Source organism: Mustela erminea, chromosome 17, assembly GCF_009829155.1.
Source record: "Mustela erminea isolate mMusErm1 chromosome 17, mMusErm1.Pri, whole genome shotgun sequence".
NCBI classification, from domain to species: domain Eukaryota; kingdom Metazoa; phylum Chordata; class Mammalia; order Carnivora; family Mustelidae; genus Mustela; species Mustela erminea.
Genome location: NC_045630.1, coordinates 56,858,991 through 56,881,427, shown reverse-complemented (window position 1 = coordinate 56,881,427; position 22,437 = coordinate 56,858,991). Strand labels below are relative to the sequence as shown.

Sequence of the window (22,437 nt, the reverse complement as noted above, 5' to 3'; positions counted from 1 at the left end):
CGTCTAACTGCCTGAGCTACCCAAATGCCCCCATTTTTTTTTTTTCCATTTTAAAAGACATGGTTTTCCTACCTCTCTGAACACTTCTTAGAAAACTCCGAGAAGTTAACTGAAGCATCTGGATGCTTCTGTGCTGGAAAGTTTGCACAAGGGATGCATATGATGAAATTTTGCCCCTCAGCTTTTTGGGACCTTCTTTGTCCATGTTTACTTATTTTTCTTCAATGAGGCACAGTCATCCAGTGCCTGTCTGACTCTCCCTTGCCCCAGAAGTGTCTTTGTGGAGTTCAGTATAGTACAATGACTGTCTATTAATTCTTCTTTAAATGTTTGGTAGAATTCACCAGTAAAGTCGTATGGTCCTGGACTTTTCTTTTCTGGGGAGGTTTTTGATTACTGCTTCAATCTCCTTACTAGAAGTTAGTCTGTTCAGATTATCTAATTATTATTTGAAATTGATAGACTGTATTTCTAGGAATTTATCCATTTCTATGGTATCTAATATGTTGGCATGTAATGGTTTATAGTAGTTTCTTATGATCCTTAGTATTTCTGTGTTAACAGTTTCAATGTCTTCTCTTCATTTCTGATTTAATTTATTTTAGTTTTCTCTCTTTTTTCTTAATCTAGACAAAGCGTTGTCTGTTCTCTCTCTATAAAATCTAGCTTTTAGTTTCATTCATCCAGTTCTGTTATCTTTTCTATTTTGTTTACTTACACTGTAATCTTTGGTATTTCCTTCTTTTTGCTAGTTTTGGGCTTAGTTTTTGGGGGGTTTTTTGTTTGGCTGATTTTTTATGTGTATACCTCCTTGAGGTATAAAGTTGTTTACTTGAGATCCTTTTTTTCCCCCTGATATCCTAATATAGGCTTTTATCACCATAAACTTTCCTCTTAGAACTGTTTTTGCTGTGGTAAGTGTTTGCGTGCCCATTAAGAACTGCCTGTTTGCTTTCTATAGTCCTATGTGTCTTGTGGACAGAAGCCCCATTGGTTTACAGAGCTAGATGTTTCAGGGCCCCATCCCAGGGTGAGAGTCCTGAAAGTTTGGAATACTAGGAGTATGTTCCAAACCCTGTGCCCCACAGGGAGAAGTTGGGAATTTGGGGTTTCTTACTGAGTATATGGCTTAGTGCCAGGGGTGGGATTATGGTGAGAATGTGTCTCCTACCTACTTTCTCTGTCTCCTACCTACTTCAGTGTGAGTTTTTTCCTCATCTGCTTGACATGTAGGAGTCACTCAAGTAGTTTATGCATTTCTCTCAGAGGAAATTATTCCACTTACAGATGTACAATTGGTGTGTCTATGGAAAGGGAGAGTTCAGTGGCCTCCTCTGTCACCATCTTTGTCCCTAGCAGCCCCTTTCTGGTTAGTACTATCATCAGGAGTTTAAAGTCACAAGTGGCCACGTTGTTTGTTTAGGCATTAGGATTCCTTCAAGAATATAGTAGGTTTCTGTTGTGTTTATGGTTACTATTCCTCACCTGGAAATGTTAGTGGCCATGATGTCTTTCCTATATCCTTACTTAGCTTTTATGCTAAAGGCTTTTGCCTTGAGCCATGTGAAACAATGTCCTCCAGAGGTTAGGTACCATCTTTAAGAAACCTCTACTCTGAAGAAGGTCTAGACCAGAGCCATAGTCATGACAGTCATAGCCCTGTTCACTCTAGCTTCCATGCCAATGCCTGCTTCCACATGGGAATTCCAAACCTGACTTTCCCTAATTATGAGTCTCTCATTAAACTTGAATTGTAATCTCTAGACTGAAGTACCTCTTTTAGCAAATCTGTATTTTTACCCCTTTCTTTAGGCCTGCCCTTACCCATGTAGAGCAAATGAAGAAGGTGCCTTGTAGTCCTCATTCTACAAGTTTCTTTTTGGGAGATACCATAGGATACAGCATTATGAGAATTTTATTTTATACAAATAAATAAGTGTGCAGGCATATTTTACACTACACACACACACACACACAACACAACACACACACAGTCCCATTTGAGTTATCTGTTAGTACTGGCCTCTTTCTCTAGTCAGTTTAAAAACTGACCACATTTGTGCTTCATTTTGTCTCTTTCATTATCCTGGGGAGGAAACCCAATATCTGAAATTTTCCTAACATTTCCTTTAACAGGAGAAGGTATATAGTGTTTGAGGTAAGTACGGACATAGTTTTAGTTATATGCCTCCCTGACTTTCTTCCCAGATAATTAAGTCCATACTTCATTCAACCTGTTTCTTATTATAAAGTTAGATACATAAAACTGACTCCTGCTGCCACATTTGGTGTCTCATAATAGAAAAAAAACAAGATATTTATACCCTCAGGATATGTAAATAATTTCTAAGGCAATCCTGGTCACCAAGAGTTTTAAGGGAGTCAATTTCCAGATTCCTTTGCTTCCATATTTATAGACCTTCTTTCCTGACATCATTAGACTTAGTTACTTTGCTGATTCTCATTTTTCACAATTGGTTTTTTTCCACTTTGGAAAAAAAGACACTCCCCCTCCAGGCCCCCCCGCTTCCCTCCCTACACCCTCCAGTCCTACTCTTACTTTGGCACATTGCTTCAGAGTGTAAAATCCTTTTGGGTTCCAAACAGAGGGACATTCCAAATACTGTGCTGATATTGTATGTTGACAGATTGAATCTAATGACCAAATCACAAAGCCTTTTGCAAATTAGGTAGATAGTTTCTAATTATTTTTAGTTGTTGGTAGATTGTTAAAAATTCTCTTTAATCTATAAATCATTGTGTGATTTTTGGCTTAAATCTCTGAAGGAGTTTGATAATCAAATGATTGCTCTAACCAGATTCTTTTTATTTCCACTCACCAATTTATGTGAACAAGGTTTCTGAGCACTCAAATAGATAAAAATAAGAAGTGTGAATAGAATCAATGATAAAGGATAATACTCGTCAATGGTTACATGAACTAGTTTGGGGGAAAAGGTTTTTATGCCACTCCTAATAAAATTGTATTATGTTTAGGGCTATAAAAACATTTATGCTGGTTTCATTAATTAAATACTAATGATAACTTTTTCAGATCTTAAATAACTTATCAACTAAGAGTAGTTACCAGTGTTGACTGACCAATATATTCATGAAAATAATTTATTAACTCTAGTTTTATAGTCACAGAAATTTAAGAAAACTGTATGGATGGATAGATAGACAGATAAAGACACACATTATTGTTGCAAAGGAATACGGTAAGGTTACTAATAAAAGACTTTTAAGCATAAAAAGATATTACATTAGGATAAACTTCTATGTGACAGTGATATTGGAAATTCAGGGAGAAAATAAGCCAGGTAAATTTTCAATATTTAAAGAAGTGCTTTTCATAGTGTTTTGTTTTGTTGTCAAAGCAGATATGAAATCAGTGATGATATTCGGATCCCAATGTGTATATTTAGAGGAGCGGTGTAATGGTTTTCTTCTAAAATGTTAATATATACAGTTTCAAGAAACTAATCTTCTGCAAATATTTAAATTTATGGTGAAAAATTTTAGATTTCTACCTAAAATAGGTGAGGGGGATATTTTCATAACTGTGCCAGACAACATGTATGCAAAAGTGGTGGAAGACCCATGTTGAACAGAATGCTTGCAGGAAAAAGTAACAGGATGTTCTACAAATAATGGTTTAGACAAATTGCAGTTTAGTTTACTGGCATGACTGGAAGTCTGGAAGTCTAGGCATTTCCAGGGCTGTCAAGGAGGCATTACAGCGTTTCAGGAATCCTGGGCATTTTTCACAGAAGTGCCACTAGCCATTTTCTGTGCCTTCTATATTCTCCCTTGTGATATTTATTTCTACCTGATGATAATACTTACCACATTATTCTCTAGACTATAGTTACTATATACAGACTTCATTCACCTTAGTACGAATCATGAGTTTGCCGTGGTTAGAGACTTCATCTTCTTTAAGTGACTGTATGCAGCACGATGCCTTACGCATCAAATCATGGGCTCTGGGGTGAAGGTCAGCCAGTTCCACTACTGGCTAGTGAGGGAAAGACACACTCCCTTCCTGATACTTGCCCAAAAGCATGGGGAAAGCACAGACTAACCGTCATGGCCTCATGTCATCCCTACTACAGTTTACCTCAAAGCTGTGATAACTCATCTAAAAGAATGGCTAGAAACGGTCATTAAATTACCAAATACTCAGCAACTCCTAATTGAAAGTAAGAACAAGTACTGCCTTCAGTCAGTTAACGGATTCTTCTAAGTCGATACATGTTTTGCTTTAGAAGGTCACCTCAGAAACAGTCTGATGTAGCAGTACTTCAAATAATTTTACCTCATAGCATTTCAAGCTTAAAAACAGATTCTAACGAGTAAGGGAAAAAATATTTTAAAGGCTCCAACACAATAGTGTGTAGGAATTTCAGTTTTGAAACCATACTTTTATATGGTCACATGGTGAACCAAGTTTAGGGTAGGGGATGACCAGTCGAAAGAAGCAGGGCTGCTGAGTTGAGAAGTGAAAAAGAATGTTTTCAGAGTTAATAGAGCAAATGCCCAGCAGGGCACTCACTGTGAAAAAGCCTACGTCACAGAAGGTTTTCAGCTCAGTTTATGAGTCACAGAAGGTTTTCAGCTCAGTTTATGAAAGTTCTAGAAATTGATGAATAATAGTATGGATTGAGGCACCTGGGGGGCTCAGTCACTAGTAAGGCAGATGCTTTCAGCTCAGGTCATGATCTCAGGGTCCTGGGATCGGGCCCCATGTCGGATTCCCTCTTCGGCGGGGATTCTGTTTCTCCCTCTCCTTTTCCCTCTGCCACTCCTCCTGCTTGTGCTTTCTCTCTCTCTCTCTCTCTCTCTCTCTAATAAATAAATAAAATCTTTAAAAAGAAATAAAAGTTTGGATAGTTTCTATAAAAATTATATTTGACAATAACTTCAATTATTAAAAAGACTTACTTATAGAAATTTGGTGAACGGCCAACTTTGCTGCACACCTCAGATTATGGAATCTCAGTTTTAAAGGTAAAATGAGATGTGGTCTGTGCAGATAGTTAGAAGGCCTGCAGAGTTAGGAAAAGGTGATTGTTAATAAAATAATACCTAACGTCATACTAGCTGCGTATTTAGATTTCATATAATCGTATATAACTGTATATATATTGCATAGGTAATCCAGTTGTTAATATATGTTAGGGCTCTTTGAATAGCAAATATTTAGCCCAGATACATGAAATAGTCATAAAAATAACTATGAAAAGGTGCACAAAAAGTGACAAGATACCCAATCCAACTAAAGGAGAGACATTTGTATCTGATTTTTGCGAAGTAACATTTTGTTTTAGAATTCACGTTTAATTATTCTGTTGACTTTCTGAAAATGTAAGTAAGAAAAGGCAGAATATAAAATTAACATATGACGACATTTTCTTTTAAAAATATTGAAGACTTCATTTTTGCAGTTACTTTCTGTTCACTCCATCTCCCATTCTGTGCTAACCCTAAATGGTTCCAGAACTTTTTTCCTTTTTTCCAATCACTTATGAGATACCTGTTTTTAAATTGAGTAAATATGATATATTAATTGATTTTTTAAGTGATATTTGTATTTGCTTTTATTTCATTTTAAAGAATAAGACTTTTATAAACCTGCAGTACTATTTGTAAATCAAAACTTATTTTAAATGCAAGTGGGTAACTTCCTGTAATCCTATGATGAATTCCTTTATAAAGCAAATATTTACACTTTTTTTTATCTTTTGTATAAATATCAAGTTTGCTTAAAGCAAGATTTGCCTGAATTAAAGGTTAGTTCGTTGGGAATACTTTTGTACTTTGAAATTTGGCATCTATTGCTTTGTAAAAATAAAAGTGGCTTTAACTTCAGATTAAGATAAATAAAATATACTGGATCAGTTCCTCTTCTGATTTACTGTGATTCCCTTGGGAAGTCGTTTTAACTTACATGTGTCTTAATTTTTATCTCTGGAATAAGGATAAGAACAGTCCTTTACATAAGACATTTTTATAAAGTACTTACGTAAAATAACAGAATAATTATTAAAGCAGGTGTTTTAGGTTGATGATCATGATGATGATGCTTTATCTGGATAGTATATTATAGTTTCCAGAGTATTTTCATATGCACCACTCTCTCTGTGCATATTTTCATATGCACAGTTTTTTACTGCCTCTCTCAAGCAGTCCCAACACCCCCATTTTATACATAATCGGACTTTTGGAAAGTCACACAGTGTATTCTATTCAACCAAAAGTCAATTTAAAAGAACTGTATTCGGCATTTATTATGTATGATAACCCACTAAAACTGGAGTGGGGGGGAATCCTGTAAATATTACACTTGAACACTAGTGTATCTACTGACATTTAGGAATAAATAGGAAGTTATTACAAAAATTCACAGAGTAAAAGTTCACATATTACTGTAATTCACCGTGTACTATAGGAGAAGAAAATGAATATTTATTTTAAATACCTACTCTATGCCAGGTTCTTAGCATGTTTAAGCTTCCCAATCCTGTAAGAGAAGTAGGATTAATTTTATTGTATAGATGAAAAAGAGACCAAATATAATGGAAAAACGGATTTTTCCCTCCTTCTTTTTCCTGTGTGTGTATGTGTGGTTTTTTTAAAGATTTTCCTGTATTTATTAGAGAGAGTCAGAGATAGCACTAGAGAGCAGAAGCGGGAAGGAGAGGGAGAAGCAGACTCCCCGCCGAGCAGGGAGCCCGACATGGGTTCCCATGGCAGGACCCTGAGATCATGACCTGAGCTGAGGGCGGACGCTTGCCCGGCTGAGCCACCCAGGCGCCCCTCCTGTGTGTCTTCTCTAACACTCATACAGAACGTGTCATTTCTGTCACTGGCTTTTTCTCATGACAACAAGCAAGTGTCCAGGACACCAACTGACTGTCCTGTTTCAACTTAGTTATGCCACGAGGCACCCAGACATGGCATCAGATGGTACAAGTTACAGGTTGAGTCCTACGACACCACCTTGCCCCCTAACGCCCCACATCTTCAGATGCCCCTGGCAAGCCCAGGCTGTCCCCTGTGCTTCTGACCCCGCAGATACAAATCGAAGGTTCCAACGACTGCCTCCAGCTCAGGACCCCAGTCGGATTCTGGCTATGAATCCGAGGTCCCTACATCACCTTCCTTGGGTTTATTTAATTTGCTCACAGAATTCAGAGAAATGTCTTACTTACTAGATTACTAGTTTATTATAAAAGCATATAACTCAGCAACAGCCAGATGGAAGACATACACCAGGGCCAGGTATGGGGGAAGGTGCAGGGAACTTTCCTGTCGGATCCGGGTGTATACCACTATCCCTGCATCTTCTCTCTGCCCCTATCTGGAAACTTTCCAAACCTTGCCTTTTTGGATTTTTATAGAGGCTTTATTACATAGGCACGATTGATGAAATCACTGGCCTTGGGTATGGATTCAACCTCCAGCCCTCTCTCCTCCCCAGAGGTCAGGGATTGCGACAGAAAAATCCAACCGCCAGTCTAATAGTTGGCTCCCCTGGCCACTAGCTCCCAGGCTCAGGGAAAGTCCAAAAACCACCTCATTAACATAACAATGTCACTCTCAACACTTGAGGAAATTCCCAGGGTTTTCAGAGCTGTGAGCAGGGAGCCATGGAGTAAGACCAAATATACATGAGAAATACATTTTAATCATCCGAATAACCAAATATATAGTTTTCCTCTAAATCCCAGCATTGCACCCGCACTCAGAAAATAAAAGTAATTTGTTACAGTTCACCTACCTAGTAAGTACTGGAGCCTGTATTCAAACCTAGATCTTTCTGATTCTAAAACCCATGATTTAGCAGGCACACTGTTCTGAACTTCCTGGGTTTACATTTGCAATTTTATAAAAGAAATGAAGGTTCTCTTGAGCATAGTCGGAGCATAGTTTTCGAATTGACTTTTTGTTTCATAGAAAAAAATAATGAGGAATATCTTTACATCATGGTCATCCGGTCCACAGAACATGAGAGACCCCGAAAGAATCTGGAAGACCACCTAAGCCGTTGCTGTGATTCTTCTCATTTCATAGAATAACATGGTGCCTCTAGTTGTTAAAACTCTGCCCTGTATCTCAAGCCATTCATTTATCCATCCATTCAGAAAATATCTGTGAGGCCTACTATGTGCTAGATCTGTAGTAATGCACAAGACAGACATTGAGAAAAGAGAAAAGAGACATTGATCAGTAAGCACACACTTAAATGTGTATGTACAGACTGACACACAGATGATGATTATATAGTGAGCTGAGTACTCTAAATTTAGAGAATGTTTTTAAATAAAGATTTATTTATTTATTGTAGAGAGAGAGAGTGCAAGTGGGAGAGGCGTGGGGGAAAGGGAGAGAATCTCAAGCAGACTCCGCGTTGAGCACAGAGCCCACCATGGGGCTCGATCTCACAACCGTGAGACCCATGACCTGAACCTAAACCAAGCGTCGGAGGCTTAACCGACTGGGCCACCCAGGGGCCCATGTAAAAGACAACTTTAAAAAAAAAAGAATTTGAACTAAAGATAGAGATAGATAAAAGGCTTCCTTAAAGAAAACAAGATTGAGATGAAACCTCCAAGAATTAAGGGAATAATGACAAGAGGAGCATGTCAAGCAGAGAGCACAGCTCTGTGTTCAGAGGATGAAAGCAGTGTCGGCCGTAAGCACAGAATGGGAGAGAAACAGGGAGTTTGGGGTGAGACGGGAGGAAGGGAAGCAAGAACTGATGACGCTGAGGCCGGTGGGCCCTTTAGGGATTCTTTCTCCCGAGACCAGTGGACAACCCTTCAGACCTTGGTTTGCGTTTGTTTATTTGTTTGTTTGCTTGAGGTAAGGGTGTGAATAACCAAATATTCAAAAAATGGAACTTGGAAGCATCACAGTAGTTCTGCAGTATGAGAAATGGAGTCAAGTTAGCAGGTATAAGAAAAGTAACTTGCTGGTGGTTTGGATAGGGAAGAGAAAGGGGTCCAAGCTGAGCTTAGTTGTCCTTTGGAAGGTCGGTGCTGCCGTTCACTGGGCTAGTGAACTAGCTAGATGGGAGACTCGGTTTGTGACAAGAAGAATCTTAGCAGTATTTATGTATTTATTAAAAAATAGAGTAAGCCCAGGGGCACCTGGGTGGCTCAGTCGGTTAAGCATCCAACCCTTGATTTCGGCTCAGGTGATTTTGGGATTGTGAGATTGCACCTTGTATTGGGCTGATTAAGATTCTCTCCCTTCTTCTTCCTTTGTCCCCCACCCCCACCCCCATTCTCGTGCCCATATGCACGTGTACGTGCACATGCATATTCTCTCTAAAAAAAATTTATATATAAATATATAGTAGGCCCATTACATGTTAACTTAAATAGCATACTTTTAGGAAAATATGCTATTTTTTTCGCCCAAAAAAATTAGTGAGAACATGCTATTGCTTGCACAAATTACTTTAATGTCTGGCTTAATAGAAGATAGCTTAGATTCCTTTCAACGTGGGGTGAGATGTTGCTTTGGTTGAAGCATATGAAGAAAATCCAGCCTCACACAGATAAGTAGTTGGACAAGGCAGGAATATATTATTAGCTTTTTCATTCCAGATCTTTGTGGCTATTCTTTGATATGATATTAAAACACAAAGAGTGGTTATTTCTCAAAAGTTCTTTATAATGTCTAATCCAAAAACATATCAATGATTATTTTTTCTATTAAATCTACTGTTCTGCCTTGAACTCTGAAAGGATCACTTACACACCATGATTTAGTAAACCATACATTGGTCATACAAAGGCACAATCCCTAACAGGGGGGAAATATATTAGTCGGGTTGTCTGGGTGAATAGCTTGCTTCTAGTTGGTTATTAATCCAGATGTCATTTACAGATACCAAAAGTGTCCATTCCACATCAAGGTAGAATGTGACCTGCCAAAGAGCATCACCGTCTATGAGCTTGAGAAGTTGTTCCAGTAAGAGCAGAGACAAATCCTATTAATGTAGAGGCTGTTTATTCCCAGGTGTTTGTACTACAGAGGCTGGAGATTACATCAAAGTCTTAGGAAATCTGCCCTTTTAATTTAAGTGTCTTGTCCTTCTGCAGTATAGTATGGTGGGTGCGCACCGTGGGCAAATAGCCTAGTGTCTGCGCCTCATTTCTGTACCTGGAAAGTGAGAAGAACCTTGTAAGGTTTTTATAAGGAGAGGAAATAATACATGTCCTGTGTCAAAAGAGTGCTTGGGAAACACAAGTCCGCAATATTACTGTTCTCTAAAAAACAAGTAGCATTAATAATAACATTGGTATCGTTCTCTCTGGGCTTTTTGTGGTTTATTTGCCACTGGGTTTCTCTTGATTTCCTACCCCTTGATGCTTGCAAGTAGTTTTGATGCAGAATACTGCCGAAGGTCTAGGCGGGCAACTAATCACAACTCCCCGGTTGTGAGGCTGAAGAGGCCTCCCCAGATGGGTCCCTCCTGAGGATCCATGGAGTACGGGTGGGTCAGGCAGGGCAAGGACAGCTCGAGAAGGGAAGCGTCAACTCTGCAGCGACTTCCATGTTCTGAACATTGTTGTTGAACTTGTTCTCAGCCAGAACACAATTTGTTATCATAGTGGAAGGATCAGGTTCAAGGTACCTCTAGCTTCGACGCTCCAGAATTTACACCAAGGGCTTTGTGTGATTGTTCCTGGGGGCAGAGCCAGAGGATATAATATTCTGTTATTTTTAATGTTTTTTTAAAACTCCGGCAATCCAAAGGTCATAATTTGTTGTAACGATGCTATAATTAAGTTGTGGTAAATGATAGCATTTGAAGATTTTTATAACCAGAATTGATTCGTAAAATGAATACAGTCCCAGCAGTTTATGTTAACATAACTAAATGGAAATGTAATTCTAACTGAGTTTGCTTATTAAATTGAAAATTACTGGGTTATGAGCACTCTTACAATTCTGTCAAAATTGGTGTAAGTCTAGAATTACATGAAATATCCATTAAAATAAAGCATATTTAAGACTCTATTGCTGGTGGCGAATACATTTCTTAAAGCACGTGCAGACGGGTCGTGTGAGAGCACGTGCTATTCGTTAGGCTCATGCTAACTCCTTTTCTCTTTCCTCTGCAGCCATTGGTTTAGCCCTGGCGCTAGGACAGAGCATGCCCAGGTAAGGAACATTCTACCCAAAAGGAAGTTTCTTAGTCTCTTTCAAGTATCAACTGTCTCCCTTCAAGGTAGTGGATCAGCTCTGTGAGAAAAGATAGACATCCCAGCTCATTGAAAAAGTTGATTGTGCCCGTGCTTAACATACTAACGAAGTGCCTCATCCTCAGTAAGCATCAGAATGCTCCCTTACCGCCACTTTCCCCTGTCACGAATGTCACCTCCACGGGAAGGCTGTGGGAGTCACTTGTCTGTAGGACTTCACCATTTACATTTGTTTTTCACAAAGTTGAGGTATCAAGATAGTACGTATGCTCAAAAAATTCCTTAATATTAAGTAAGGTCAGCCAGCAAGAGAATATTTTTATTTTTGAAGTTTCGAAGATGGTAATAGTTTCTTACAAGTTTACATTGTATTTTTCCATGAGGTTTTTTCTTTTATTGCTTAGTAGTATACATGGCAGCACAGTAATTAGTTACCTTAACAAAAACTTTACATTCATTTCAATGAACTTCACATACAAAATAAGCACTTTTTTCTTTTTCTTTTGAATGTATTCGTTTTCTCTCCTCAGCATGCTGTGGTAATTTAGGGCTTAGGTTTTTGAGAAGTTTTAAAGCATATGCATTTTACAGTTAGCATCCTTGTTGATTTTTTTTCTCATTATGAATTATAAAAGTTACTAAGTAGGTCAAAAATATGTAAGAAATGCCTTTAAATACATGAGAATGAACAACCTCACATCCACAGGGATGATTTTCTGTGAAGGGTAGGTAGGTAGATAGGGAAAGAGGTAGGTAGGTAGATAATACATTCATGATGTTTAATTTCTTAAGCTGAGCCACAGTTGATTGTGTATGCCGTAGTTCCTTTTACTCATAATAAGAAGGTGTTAAATACTGCATTATAAACTATACTAACTTTTTAACACACATGAGCCTAGCTAAAGAAAAATATCATGTAAATTCAGCTTTAAGAGTATTTGTGAACTTGCCCTTTTCCATAGGAGTGATTGTCCCCTTTAAAGATATTTCTCATAATAATAGTATAATATGGACTGCTGTTTCTAAAGATTTGGAAATTAACCAGACTGAGTTATGTCTGTGATGTGTTTATCTTATTATTCAAAATGTAAAAATTCGACTTTTTGCTTTCCCAAATGGTTCATGTCTCTCTGTGTACCTATGTACAGTGCTTACAAGAAGATGCTGCTTCTGGGTAATATGTCATATCAGGATATAGATTGTCCCAAAAAACAATTTTTTGAAGCTCCTCTTCTACCTTTTAGAAATACTAAAGTAATGTTATAAAGTTGTCTTTCATATCACAGTATAACTGGTTGCTTCTAGCCAAGATTTTCTTCCTACAGTTAAAAATCAACAATGCTAATATCATAAAGAGAAAAAAGTTGAGCAATTCTTTTTTGCTTTTAATTTTTAAAATCTTTTTGACCAGTTTTCAAATCTGCCTTTTGTTTAAACTTTGATACATCATTTCAGATTTCTGTCTTGAATGTAGGTTATTAATTAATGAGTACAGTTGATTCTTACTATCTACAGTAGCTGTGGTTTATAAAGTCGATGTGAACCCTATAGTAGCATATACCAAAACACTACTCCTAGGGAAATACAAGGTTAGGTTCCTGAGAGGTCACAAGATTTTCATTTACTGATCAATACATATTCTTATTTGATGTATATTTATGTTTAATGATACCTTATTTAATATAGATATCATTGATTCTTAATATCTGAAGGAAGCTTGTTTAATGCACATGTTTCCTCTGTAAGGTCTCTGACAGCCTTGTACTTAGGAACACCAGACAACACCTCAGCTTTATCCTTGGGGGCCACTTTAATTGATTAAATAAAAAAGAAGAACACAAAAATCCAAAAACTATAGCACTAAACAGACTGCTTGTTCACACTGAGAGCTGAAACACCGAGCGAAGGATCTACTCATCAGGCCTCAGCTGATGAGCGTGCAGGACAGGGGACCCAAATTTTTGCCGCCCCGTACATGTCTGTGAAGGACTACAAAAATGTCGGAAGTAGGATCTTGGCATTACAAATAAATTTTTGCAAATAGGCAAATTTGTAAATATGGAATCCATGAATACTGAGAAATCATTGTACCTAGGTGAACATATACAAACCACACAGAGACCACTTATATTCTGAGGGATGAATGTTTCTTAATTCTGCTCAGATCTAAGTCTAGCACAGTAAACTTTGCTAAATAAACCTCAGTGCAAGTGATGAAATGCAAAAACGTAAAGAGATGCAAAATCCTTCACCAGATTGTTGAATGAATGACTGTTGGCCTGCATGATGACCTTTTACTTTTCCCATACCAACTTAGCAACATAAAGAAAGGGTAACATTCCTCACTTTTTGGAAAGCGCACCCCTTTCTACTTCCTCTGTCTTAACAATTCTTCTTTCCATTCTTTAGTCCTAAATCCCATACCCATTGACACCATGTGTACTTCTCACTCTTTCATTTATACATTCAGTAAATAACTATTATCCATCAGCCATTATCTTTCAGGTACTCTCTATCTTTATGAAGGAAGGTATTTAGAAAAACAATGTAGCTTTCCCCTGTGGTGGTTATAATCTGGGGCAGGAAAGCAATAATGCACAGTCTGTTGTGAAATGTTTGAGAAAACCACAGAGAGGGCAGCTATAAAGGCCCCAGAAGAGCAATAAAGTTGGTTCAGAAATGGAAGGAAGGACAAAGAAGCAGTTGTATGAAACACCTTTTTTTCTTGGTCCTACTTGATTCCGATTTTTCCTCTTGGAACATCTAATGATTTGACATTTTGACTATATTTACAAGTATCTTAAGGAGTCATAGATATTTAGATATTTAGATATTACTTAGTTCTCCCTTTAGGGTGAGGACACTGAGAGCCCACCTGTGAAGAGATTCAAAATTCTTTGGTAGACACTTGAGAAATTACAGAGAAGTGGCTGTTATCAGAAATATTCCTGAGCGAATGCCTCTGAGTATCAGGTGGTAAAGAGAGCGTTTCTGTGGAAGAATTCCTCTCTTGGCTTCTTCTCTTGTATGAGGGACTTGAAACTTTTAATAATCTTGTGAAAATATTATGAAGAGCCACAGAAATGCCCTGCTCCCTTTCCGACAGTAAGAACCATCGTCCACAAGGAACACTTCTCTTCCTGGTTTAATGCAGTAGTTTTCAAAACTGTGAACTTTTTGTAAACCTCACATTGTACTAGGTTTTGTGCTTATGAATTTTCATGTAATTCTTATATGGGTCATTTTTTAATATACATCTGCAGGTCACTAATCAGGGAGTTGTGTCTCCATCTGGCCTAAGTCCAGCAATCTGAAAGTTGGAAGGTAAGAAGCACTTCGCACCATATTCAGAAGTTCTGTTATTAATCAGAGTTGGCGTGGTCGAGTCAGAATCTTAAAAATTGACCTCACTTGTGACACTGATAGTAGTCCAGGGAAACAGAAAAATCATCAATAAGAAGAGCGAGGAATTTCTCAAAACCCTGATGAGCTTCTCTTGCTTATTACAGCAGAGCTCAAGGATTCTTGTGTCTTTGACCATGAACTCAGGACCTGACTTAGCCTTCTACCCCACTGCACCCTGCCATCCTTTTTCTTGTTCTTTGGGACATAGCAGAAATGTGTTGAGAATCTTTCAAATACAAATACATGTTTTCTGTTTTAATAACATTCTGGATTAATTTTTTCCTCTTTGCCCCTTAGTAGCTTCCCATACTAATTAATTGGATTCATGACCCATAGATCTGAGTTTGTATTTTTTTTATCTTGGTTTGATTTTAAATTTGCAAAGTTGCACCTAGATTTATAGATTTATTGATAAAGTGTGAAAATTTGTGATGGCTTTTTAATATAGAAGCACTGTATTAGATAATTCCGATATTGGCCTCCTTTTGTATACAAAACCCATCAAAACTGTAAATATGAGGGAGAAAATAAATTCTCACATGAATATCATAGAAGGAGCTCTAACATTAGAATTTAGAGAGGGCGCTATCTCATTTAAGTTGATCCAAGTGGTGGCCTCTCTGAGAACTATCCAGACCTAGTAGGTACGGCCTAATATTTATTTTGGTCCTTATAGTTGAATTTTCAAAACTAAACTAATAGAATTCTTATTTTAGAATGTTGTGTTTAGGATTTTGAGTTCTTTGCTGTAACTGTTTTAACACAAACCGCCGAAACAGCATTCACATATCTTTTATCTTAAAATTAGGCAAGTTAGTTAGCCACTACTATTAATTTCAGGTGGATGTAGAGATTTTATCATCTCACCTCTGGCTATCTGTGTCACAAATGTTGGTTTGTACATATGTTCTTAAAAGACACTAGACTTAGAAATGCCAAAGTAATTAATTATTTTTATTTTCAGAAACAATTTTGTTTCATGGTACGAAGTGTTTCTAAATTGAAACACTTTCAGATTAATGGACTTAAGATAAATGGTTGCCATTTTCTATACATAGTAATAATGAGATCGAGCTTCAGCTGCCTATCAGATACTAGATCTCACTCCCTACTTCTTTATCACATTTATTCCATCATTCATTCATTCAACAAATAGTTACTGAGCACTAAAACTGTACCAGACACCGTGCTGGACCTTGGAGATGCAAGAATGAATAGGGGAAGCAAAGGGCCACAGGTGAGCGAGAATGTGGTGTGCACGGCAAGCTAGAAAGTTCAGTATGGCGGGGCTATGTAATTTAGACAAGAGGAGGTTAGTGACCATCACCAGACGGCAGGTGGGTGGAGAGATTTGTGAAGTAGGCTCAGAGGAAGGAGAGTGGCCTTATCACAGTGAGCACTGAGTAATGGACAGAATTGTCGAATCACTGTATTGTACACCTGAAACTAACAGAACCTGTGTGTTTACTATACTGGCGTTAAAATCAAAAAGAAAAAAAAAAAGAAGAAGTAGTAGGAAGGTTAGGTTGGGGTAGGAGGAAACATAAGAAATTAGGAGTTTAGAAATGTAATCAAAGTATGAAGGGCCATGAAAGGCTTGAATAAGATTTAGGGGTTTATCCGCAGAGAGTAAACTAGATCTAATTTTAGAATTACTGGCTGCAGCGTGGAGAATAGATTGGATAGGAGTGAGTCTGGAGACAGGGAGGCCTTTGCAAGGAAGAGAAAATCATGGTACTAGCATGGTAGTAGTGGGGAAGGAAAGAAGTAGATATTTAAGAGAAATTTAAGATACATGTACTTATCATTAAGACCGTCCTGAAAGAATAAATAAATGATTTAACTACATTGTTGATGATCTAAGTTCTGTTTCCTCTCAAAGGTGGCCAAATGTTGCTAATTATTAATTCCAAATAATGGCATTAAATAGTTTAAAGCAGTTTTTTTTTTTTTAATCAAAAGGTATTGCTACTGGTCAGACAATACCCACTGACCACCAGGCTCATTAATTACAATCATAGTGGTAGTATTTGAACCATTTTGCTCAGCACTTCTTGTGTTTTGGTCATAGTGCTAAGCATTTTACATGGTTTATCTTGTTTAACCCTCCTGGCAACCCTATCAGTAGATATATTAGCTCCTTTTTACAGATGGACTTGAGGGTTAAGTACTTTGCCTAAGACTGCCCAGTTTGTAAATGGCAAATCTGTTCTTAAAACCTAGTAACTTGTTAGTTACAGGCACAGCTGGGATTAGAACCTAGATCTCTCTGCATTAGTACTTTTAAGATTTCTACTTTTGTTAGAGTTAATTTCTAATATGCTGTGCATCCTCCTTTTGGCCCAGTCTTGTGTATAATTATATTTCTGCATAAATAAGATAAGCTACAGTTTGAGCAAACACATAGTACAGAGTATTGACTACTCGGGGTGTTTTTTCTTTCCAATTAGTTACGGCAAAGCCAAGTGTGAAGGGAAGCGGGTGGTGAGGCATTTTGAGGAGGCAATCAAATGTATATGCATACTCTCTAATTATGTATTTCCGAGCCAATAATTTCTTTGAAAACAAATGTTTTAAGTGTGTTTCTTAACCATGTTAGGCCAGGAGATACAGAGAAAATATTAGATCTTTTATGTCAGCGTAAATGACAAAGTCTCAAAAATTCACAGCTGAACGCAATGGTAAAGGCCCTTGGCAAGGGAGGTTATGTGACTTTAACCAAGACTACTCCAGAGAACTCGGATAAAGACTGAGTTCTAGAACCTCCCGCCCAGAGCAGTCTCGCTGTCAGGGAAACGTCAGATTGCCAACGCTTGCTCCCAGTTTTCTTACAAGAGTGTCAACGGCATCTCCAGTGAGCCCAGTGGTCTTTCTTGTGAGAGAAACCAGTAGAAGGCAAAAACAAAAACGTAACCGCAAATGCAGGAATGGTGTCCCTTTGCTGAGAGGATCACCCTTCCACTTCCAAAATAATACAATGAAACTATTTTTGTTTCTACTACTTTGTCTTAACACTTTGTATAGCATCAGCTTCTGAGAGATAACCGAGCTGAAAGAGGACACAAGAAGAACTGTTCTGTGAAAACAGCCAGCAGGTAAGCCATTCAGATCATTTTTAATTCTGCTCATTAAGTCATGTGCCCTTTTTCTCCCCATACCAATATGAATGGATGAGTGATAGCTGAGTGGCCTTTGAAGTTGCCGTCTAAAGAGCCAGTGTGAAATATTCCAACCATTGTTTATTAGAGTCGATTTCAGGATTATTAGTTATGAATAGAGAGATACCATTCAGAATGAATTTTTAAAAGAAAAGAAAAATTTCCGTTTCTCATAACTAATCAATACGAGATCAGGATTTAGAATAATCATTTTAGTTTTCCATTTAAAAAAGTAGAATAAGTCTTTTTCCCCTTAACTTATATGGTACTTAGACCTTATGAGAGAGCAACATGTATATTCTAATAATATATAAATGAGTCTATAGAAAATACACTCATTTTAAGAAGTGCTTCTCGTTCTTACTCATTTTATATTGCTGAGTCGATGTTATTTTTTTCCATTAACAAAGAATTTGTCTCAGTCGGTTGTTTTAGATGTATATTTTCAAATTTCGCATGTGGTGTTTCTGAAGACTTAATTTTTATTTAGATGAAAATGGTTCTCAGAATATTGATCAGAAGAACTACCACCCTGGGATTTACACTTACTCAATTTTTAACAAGATAACTGACTTCAGATAAATTGCATCCCATGGTTTCCCCTTGGTAGGGCGCTAGCTGCTGTGTTTAACTTTCCCAAAGAAACAATAGAGCTTTAAAGTATAATGTTGTGCAAAGTAACCTCAACTGAGAACCCACTCGATCTCTGAAGAAGCGAATATAAATCCTCTCCAAGCATGGCTACCTAATTTAGACAATCAAAAACTGTCAAATGGGGCACCGGGGTGGCTCAGTGGGTTAAGCCTCTGCCTTCAGCTCAGGTCATGGTCTCAGGGTCCTGGGATCAATCCCTGCATTGGGCTCTCTGTTCAGCGGGGAGCCTGCTTCCCCCTCTCTCTCTGCCTGTCTCTCTGCCTACTTGTGATCTCTCTCGCTCTGTCAAATAAATAAATAAAATATTTTAAATAAACTGTCAAATAAATAATAATTTGACCATCAGTGATAGTCAACATAAAACCAATATATTTACCCCTAAGAATGTCAGCTCCTAAGATTATAGCAATATCTGTATAAAATGTATACAGTTTATAAATAACTGTGGATGAAATATTTATACAAATAAAATAAGCAGACAGCAGCTCACTATTGGAATTAATCAGGCAAAATGGAAAAAAAAACATATAATTTTTAGAAATGAGAAATATGATTATTAAAGAGATAATTAGTGAAATGGAGATACGGCCAAAGAAATAGACCAGAATATAGCCTAGAAATACAAAGAGATGGGAGAGTAAGAGAGTCCTTAAGAGACACAGAAAAAAGTCCAAGATATATTTAATCAGAGTCTTTGATAAAGAAGGGCTTAAAACACAGGCACACATGATATTTAATGAGATATTGGTTAAGAATCCCCAGTGTGAAAGTTATAGATCTGTACTTACACATACAGAAAGCACAATGGATACTAAGTACAATAAATTAAAAAAAAAAAATCCAGGGGCACCTGGGTGTCTCAGTCGGTTGGGCATTTGCCTTTGGCTCAGGTCATCATCCCCCACACATACGGCTCCCTACTCAGCAGAGTCTGTTTCTCCCTCTTCCTCTCCTTCTCCCCAGCATTGTGCTCTCTCTCACTTGCTCTCAAATGAATAAATAAAATCTTTAGGAAAGAGAAAAAAAATCCATACCTAGTGGTATAGTGTAATACACCCAAAACAAGAGAAAATCTTAAAAGAATCCAGAAAGAAAGGACAAATTGTCTACAAAGGAATGGTAGCTATACATCAGATGTCTCTGTAGCAGCAAGGAACCCAGAGCACAGTGGACTCATCTTCAGAGTTGTAAGTTAACAGACAGCCTAGAACTGTGTACCTAGAAAAACATCTTTCCTGGATGAAAGTGAAGTAGGTACATTTTCAGATTTTCACAAACTAAGAACATTTACTATCAACAGACTTTGGCCAGAATTTTTAAAGAATGTGTTTCCAAACAGTGGTCTCCCCCCCCCCCCAAAAAAAGTCTGAGATTCAGGAATGATGCAGAGCCAGTAAACTGAAAAAGATGTAGGTAAATGTAAATAACCATTGTTTGTATAAAGTGATAATGATGTGTGATTCATAGGCCTTTTCAAAAGACAATCTAAAATAGCGGACAGCAATAGCATTGGCAAGAAGCAGATGAGTTGTGAAGCATGGGCATGGGACAGGGCCAGTGAGGAGCTCGAGGGAAGGGTTCCAGTGGGGCATATAGAAGGTCTTGGGATGAGGGTATTTTCATTATCTTGAGTGTGCTGATGGTTTCACATGTATATACCTATGTCAAAACTTGTCCAGTTGTACACTTGAACTGTGCATTTTTCTTATGTCAACTACACCTCAATCAAGATCTTCTAAAAAAAATTTGGAGGGGCCACCTGGGTGGCTCAGTCGGTTAAGCATCTGCCTCCAGCTCAGGTCATGATCCTGGGATTCTGGGAGCAAATCCTGCATCAGCCTCCCTGCTCAGCAGGGAGTTTGCTTCTCTTTGCCTCAGCCCCCACCCCCACTAGCTCCCTCTCTCTGTCTCTCTGTCTCTCTCTCCATCTCTCTCTCAAATAAATAAAATCTTCAAGTAAAAGTCAAAGTCTTTATGTTGGCCTTCAAGGCCATTTGTGATCTGGCCCAGAACTTTTCGCTTCCTCCTTGACATCTTCTCCCACTTCACTTCTTACTCAACCCCTCCTGCACAGTGGCTTCTCTGCTATTCCCCCAGCACCCAGTCCCACTCATGTCTCATGGCCCTTGCACATGCTGTTCCCTCTCACTGCAACTATCTTTATGGCTTGCTTCCTGTTTCCTTCAAGTCTCTCCTCAATGTAAAAAAGGTTCATTATCCACCAAACCCATCAAACTCTGTCTTTTGATCTGTCTTCCTGATTGTCAAAGAGGGACAATCTCTTTAAGCTTCATGAAAGCAGGGTCTTTGCTTTACTCACTAGAGTATCCCCAGTACCATAAACAATGCCTGATACATGGGCAATAAATATCATTTCATAAAATATTTGTAGAATTCATTTAAAATCAATTCTATGCAGTAAAGTGCTTTGTTTGAGTCCTTGTGGGGACCTCTACAGTTAGTGTCTGACTCTAGTCCCCATGTCACTACTTATAGGCTGGGTAATCCTGAGCAAAATACTTAACTTCTCTGTCCCTCAGTTTACTTATCTGTGAATTGAAAATAGTCATACCTACTTCATAGCACTGTTAGAAGGGATGAGTTATTGCCTCTAAGGCATTTAAAATGGAAGAGCTCAAACATTAGCTCTTATATCAAGGATGGTCTTGTTATTTCCACCTGTGTGTTTTCTAAGCACTTGTTCAACTTTATTTTATTTTTTTTAATTAATTAATTTATTTTTTTAATTTTTTTTTTTTTATAAACATGTATTTTTATCCCCAGGGGTACAGGTCTGTGAATCGCCAGGTTTACAAACTTCACAGCACTCACCAAAGCAACTTTATTTTTTTAATCCTATTTTTCTTCTACCTAGTTTAGAAACTCTAATTATTCTGTAAGACTTAGGACAAATATGGCAGCCCCCCAACCCTGTCCTTCCCCATTCTCCAATTTCACCCTCCAGAGGAAACCACTTTCAACCCTTTTAGCCATTTCTTGAGTATGAAGCCAAACTGCATGCTTACATTATGATTTCTTGATGCTCTTACTTTGGTATAACCTACTGACTTCCTGCTGTACGTCCTGTACATACACACACGCACACACGCATGCACGCCCCCTTATCTGCATTTTTCTCTCTTTCTAGTAGCTATCTCGCTAATTGTCAGACCAAATCAATATTCATTGTTTTCATTAATGTGATTATGTATGTAAATATTATTCATAGATGTATCACTTTCTTGTTGTCATGGAGATAACTGTCTTGCTTTTCATTTGCTTTGTTTCTGTGTGCCTCACCCCAGTTCATCAACCACCACTACGCAGAAATGTAGTTCCTCTCGATTCTTTTTCTGGGGGGCTTCCCTCTTGGAGCTGTCCGTTTCTCAGATCCTTTCTCAGCTGTGTGCTGTCTGGACCTGCTGCACAGCTCAAGTCCTGTGATCTCTCTTCATGATCATCCTGGGGCTGTACTTCATCTCTCCTACACGGGATTTCCTGTTCCCTGGCCTCCACGATTTTTCCTGAGCTTTCTGAGAAGGAGAACAGTTGTGGTTAAATTTGGGCACTTTGCATATCTGAAAATCTGTTTATTCTAGTCTTACGTTGACTGATTCAGCTGGGAATGGAATTCTGTTGGGAGCCATTTGCCTCGGGACTTCGAATGCATTCCTCCCACAGGGGGAGTTGTCTGTGGTTTCCATTCTCCCCCGCTCCCTACCCCCCCCCCACCCCCGTCTTGGGATTTGGATGTCGGAGTGCCCTCAGGTGATGCTCCAACTTTCCTTAATGTCCCTTTTATATATTGTTGTCTTCAAAGATTTCTGGGCAGTTTTATCAAAGTGATGTCCCAGACCTTTTATTCACTAAAAAAAATTCTCTTATACTTTTCATTTCCAAGAGCTCACCTTGTTCTTTGAACATTCCTTTTGAACAGATATCCTCTGTGTCTTGTTTTGTGGGTGCAGTTTATTTTCTTGTGTCTCTAAGGGTAA

The 22,437-nt window shown here is 38.1% G+C and overlaps 1 protein-coding gene across 2 annotated transcripts in view; it reads left to right on the top strand.

Moving 5' to 3' along the window:
• GPATCH2 (G-patch domain containing 2) overlaps positions 1 to 22,437 on the top strand; it is a 172,833-nt gene that overhangs the window by 109,130 nt on the left and 41,266 nt on the right. The window contains exons 7-8 of one of the 2 annotated variants that reach the window (XM_032317199.1): positions 11,145 to 11,184; positions 17,655 to 17,725. The exons of the other annotated variant lie outside the window; for it this stretch is intronic. Coding sequence (XP_032173090.1) covers positions 11,145 to 11,184; positions 17,655 to 17,725 — 111 coding nt within the window. The remainder of the gene's footprint in view (positions 1 to 11,144; positions 11,185 to 17,654; positions 17,726 to 22,437) is intronic. 2 annotated transcript variants of the gene reach the window in all.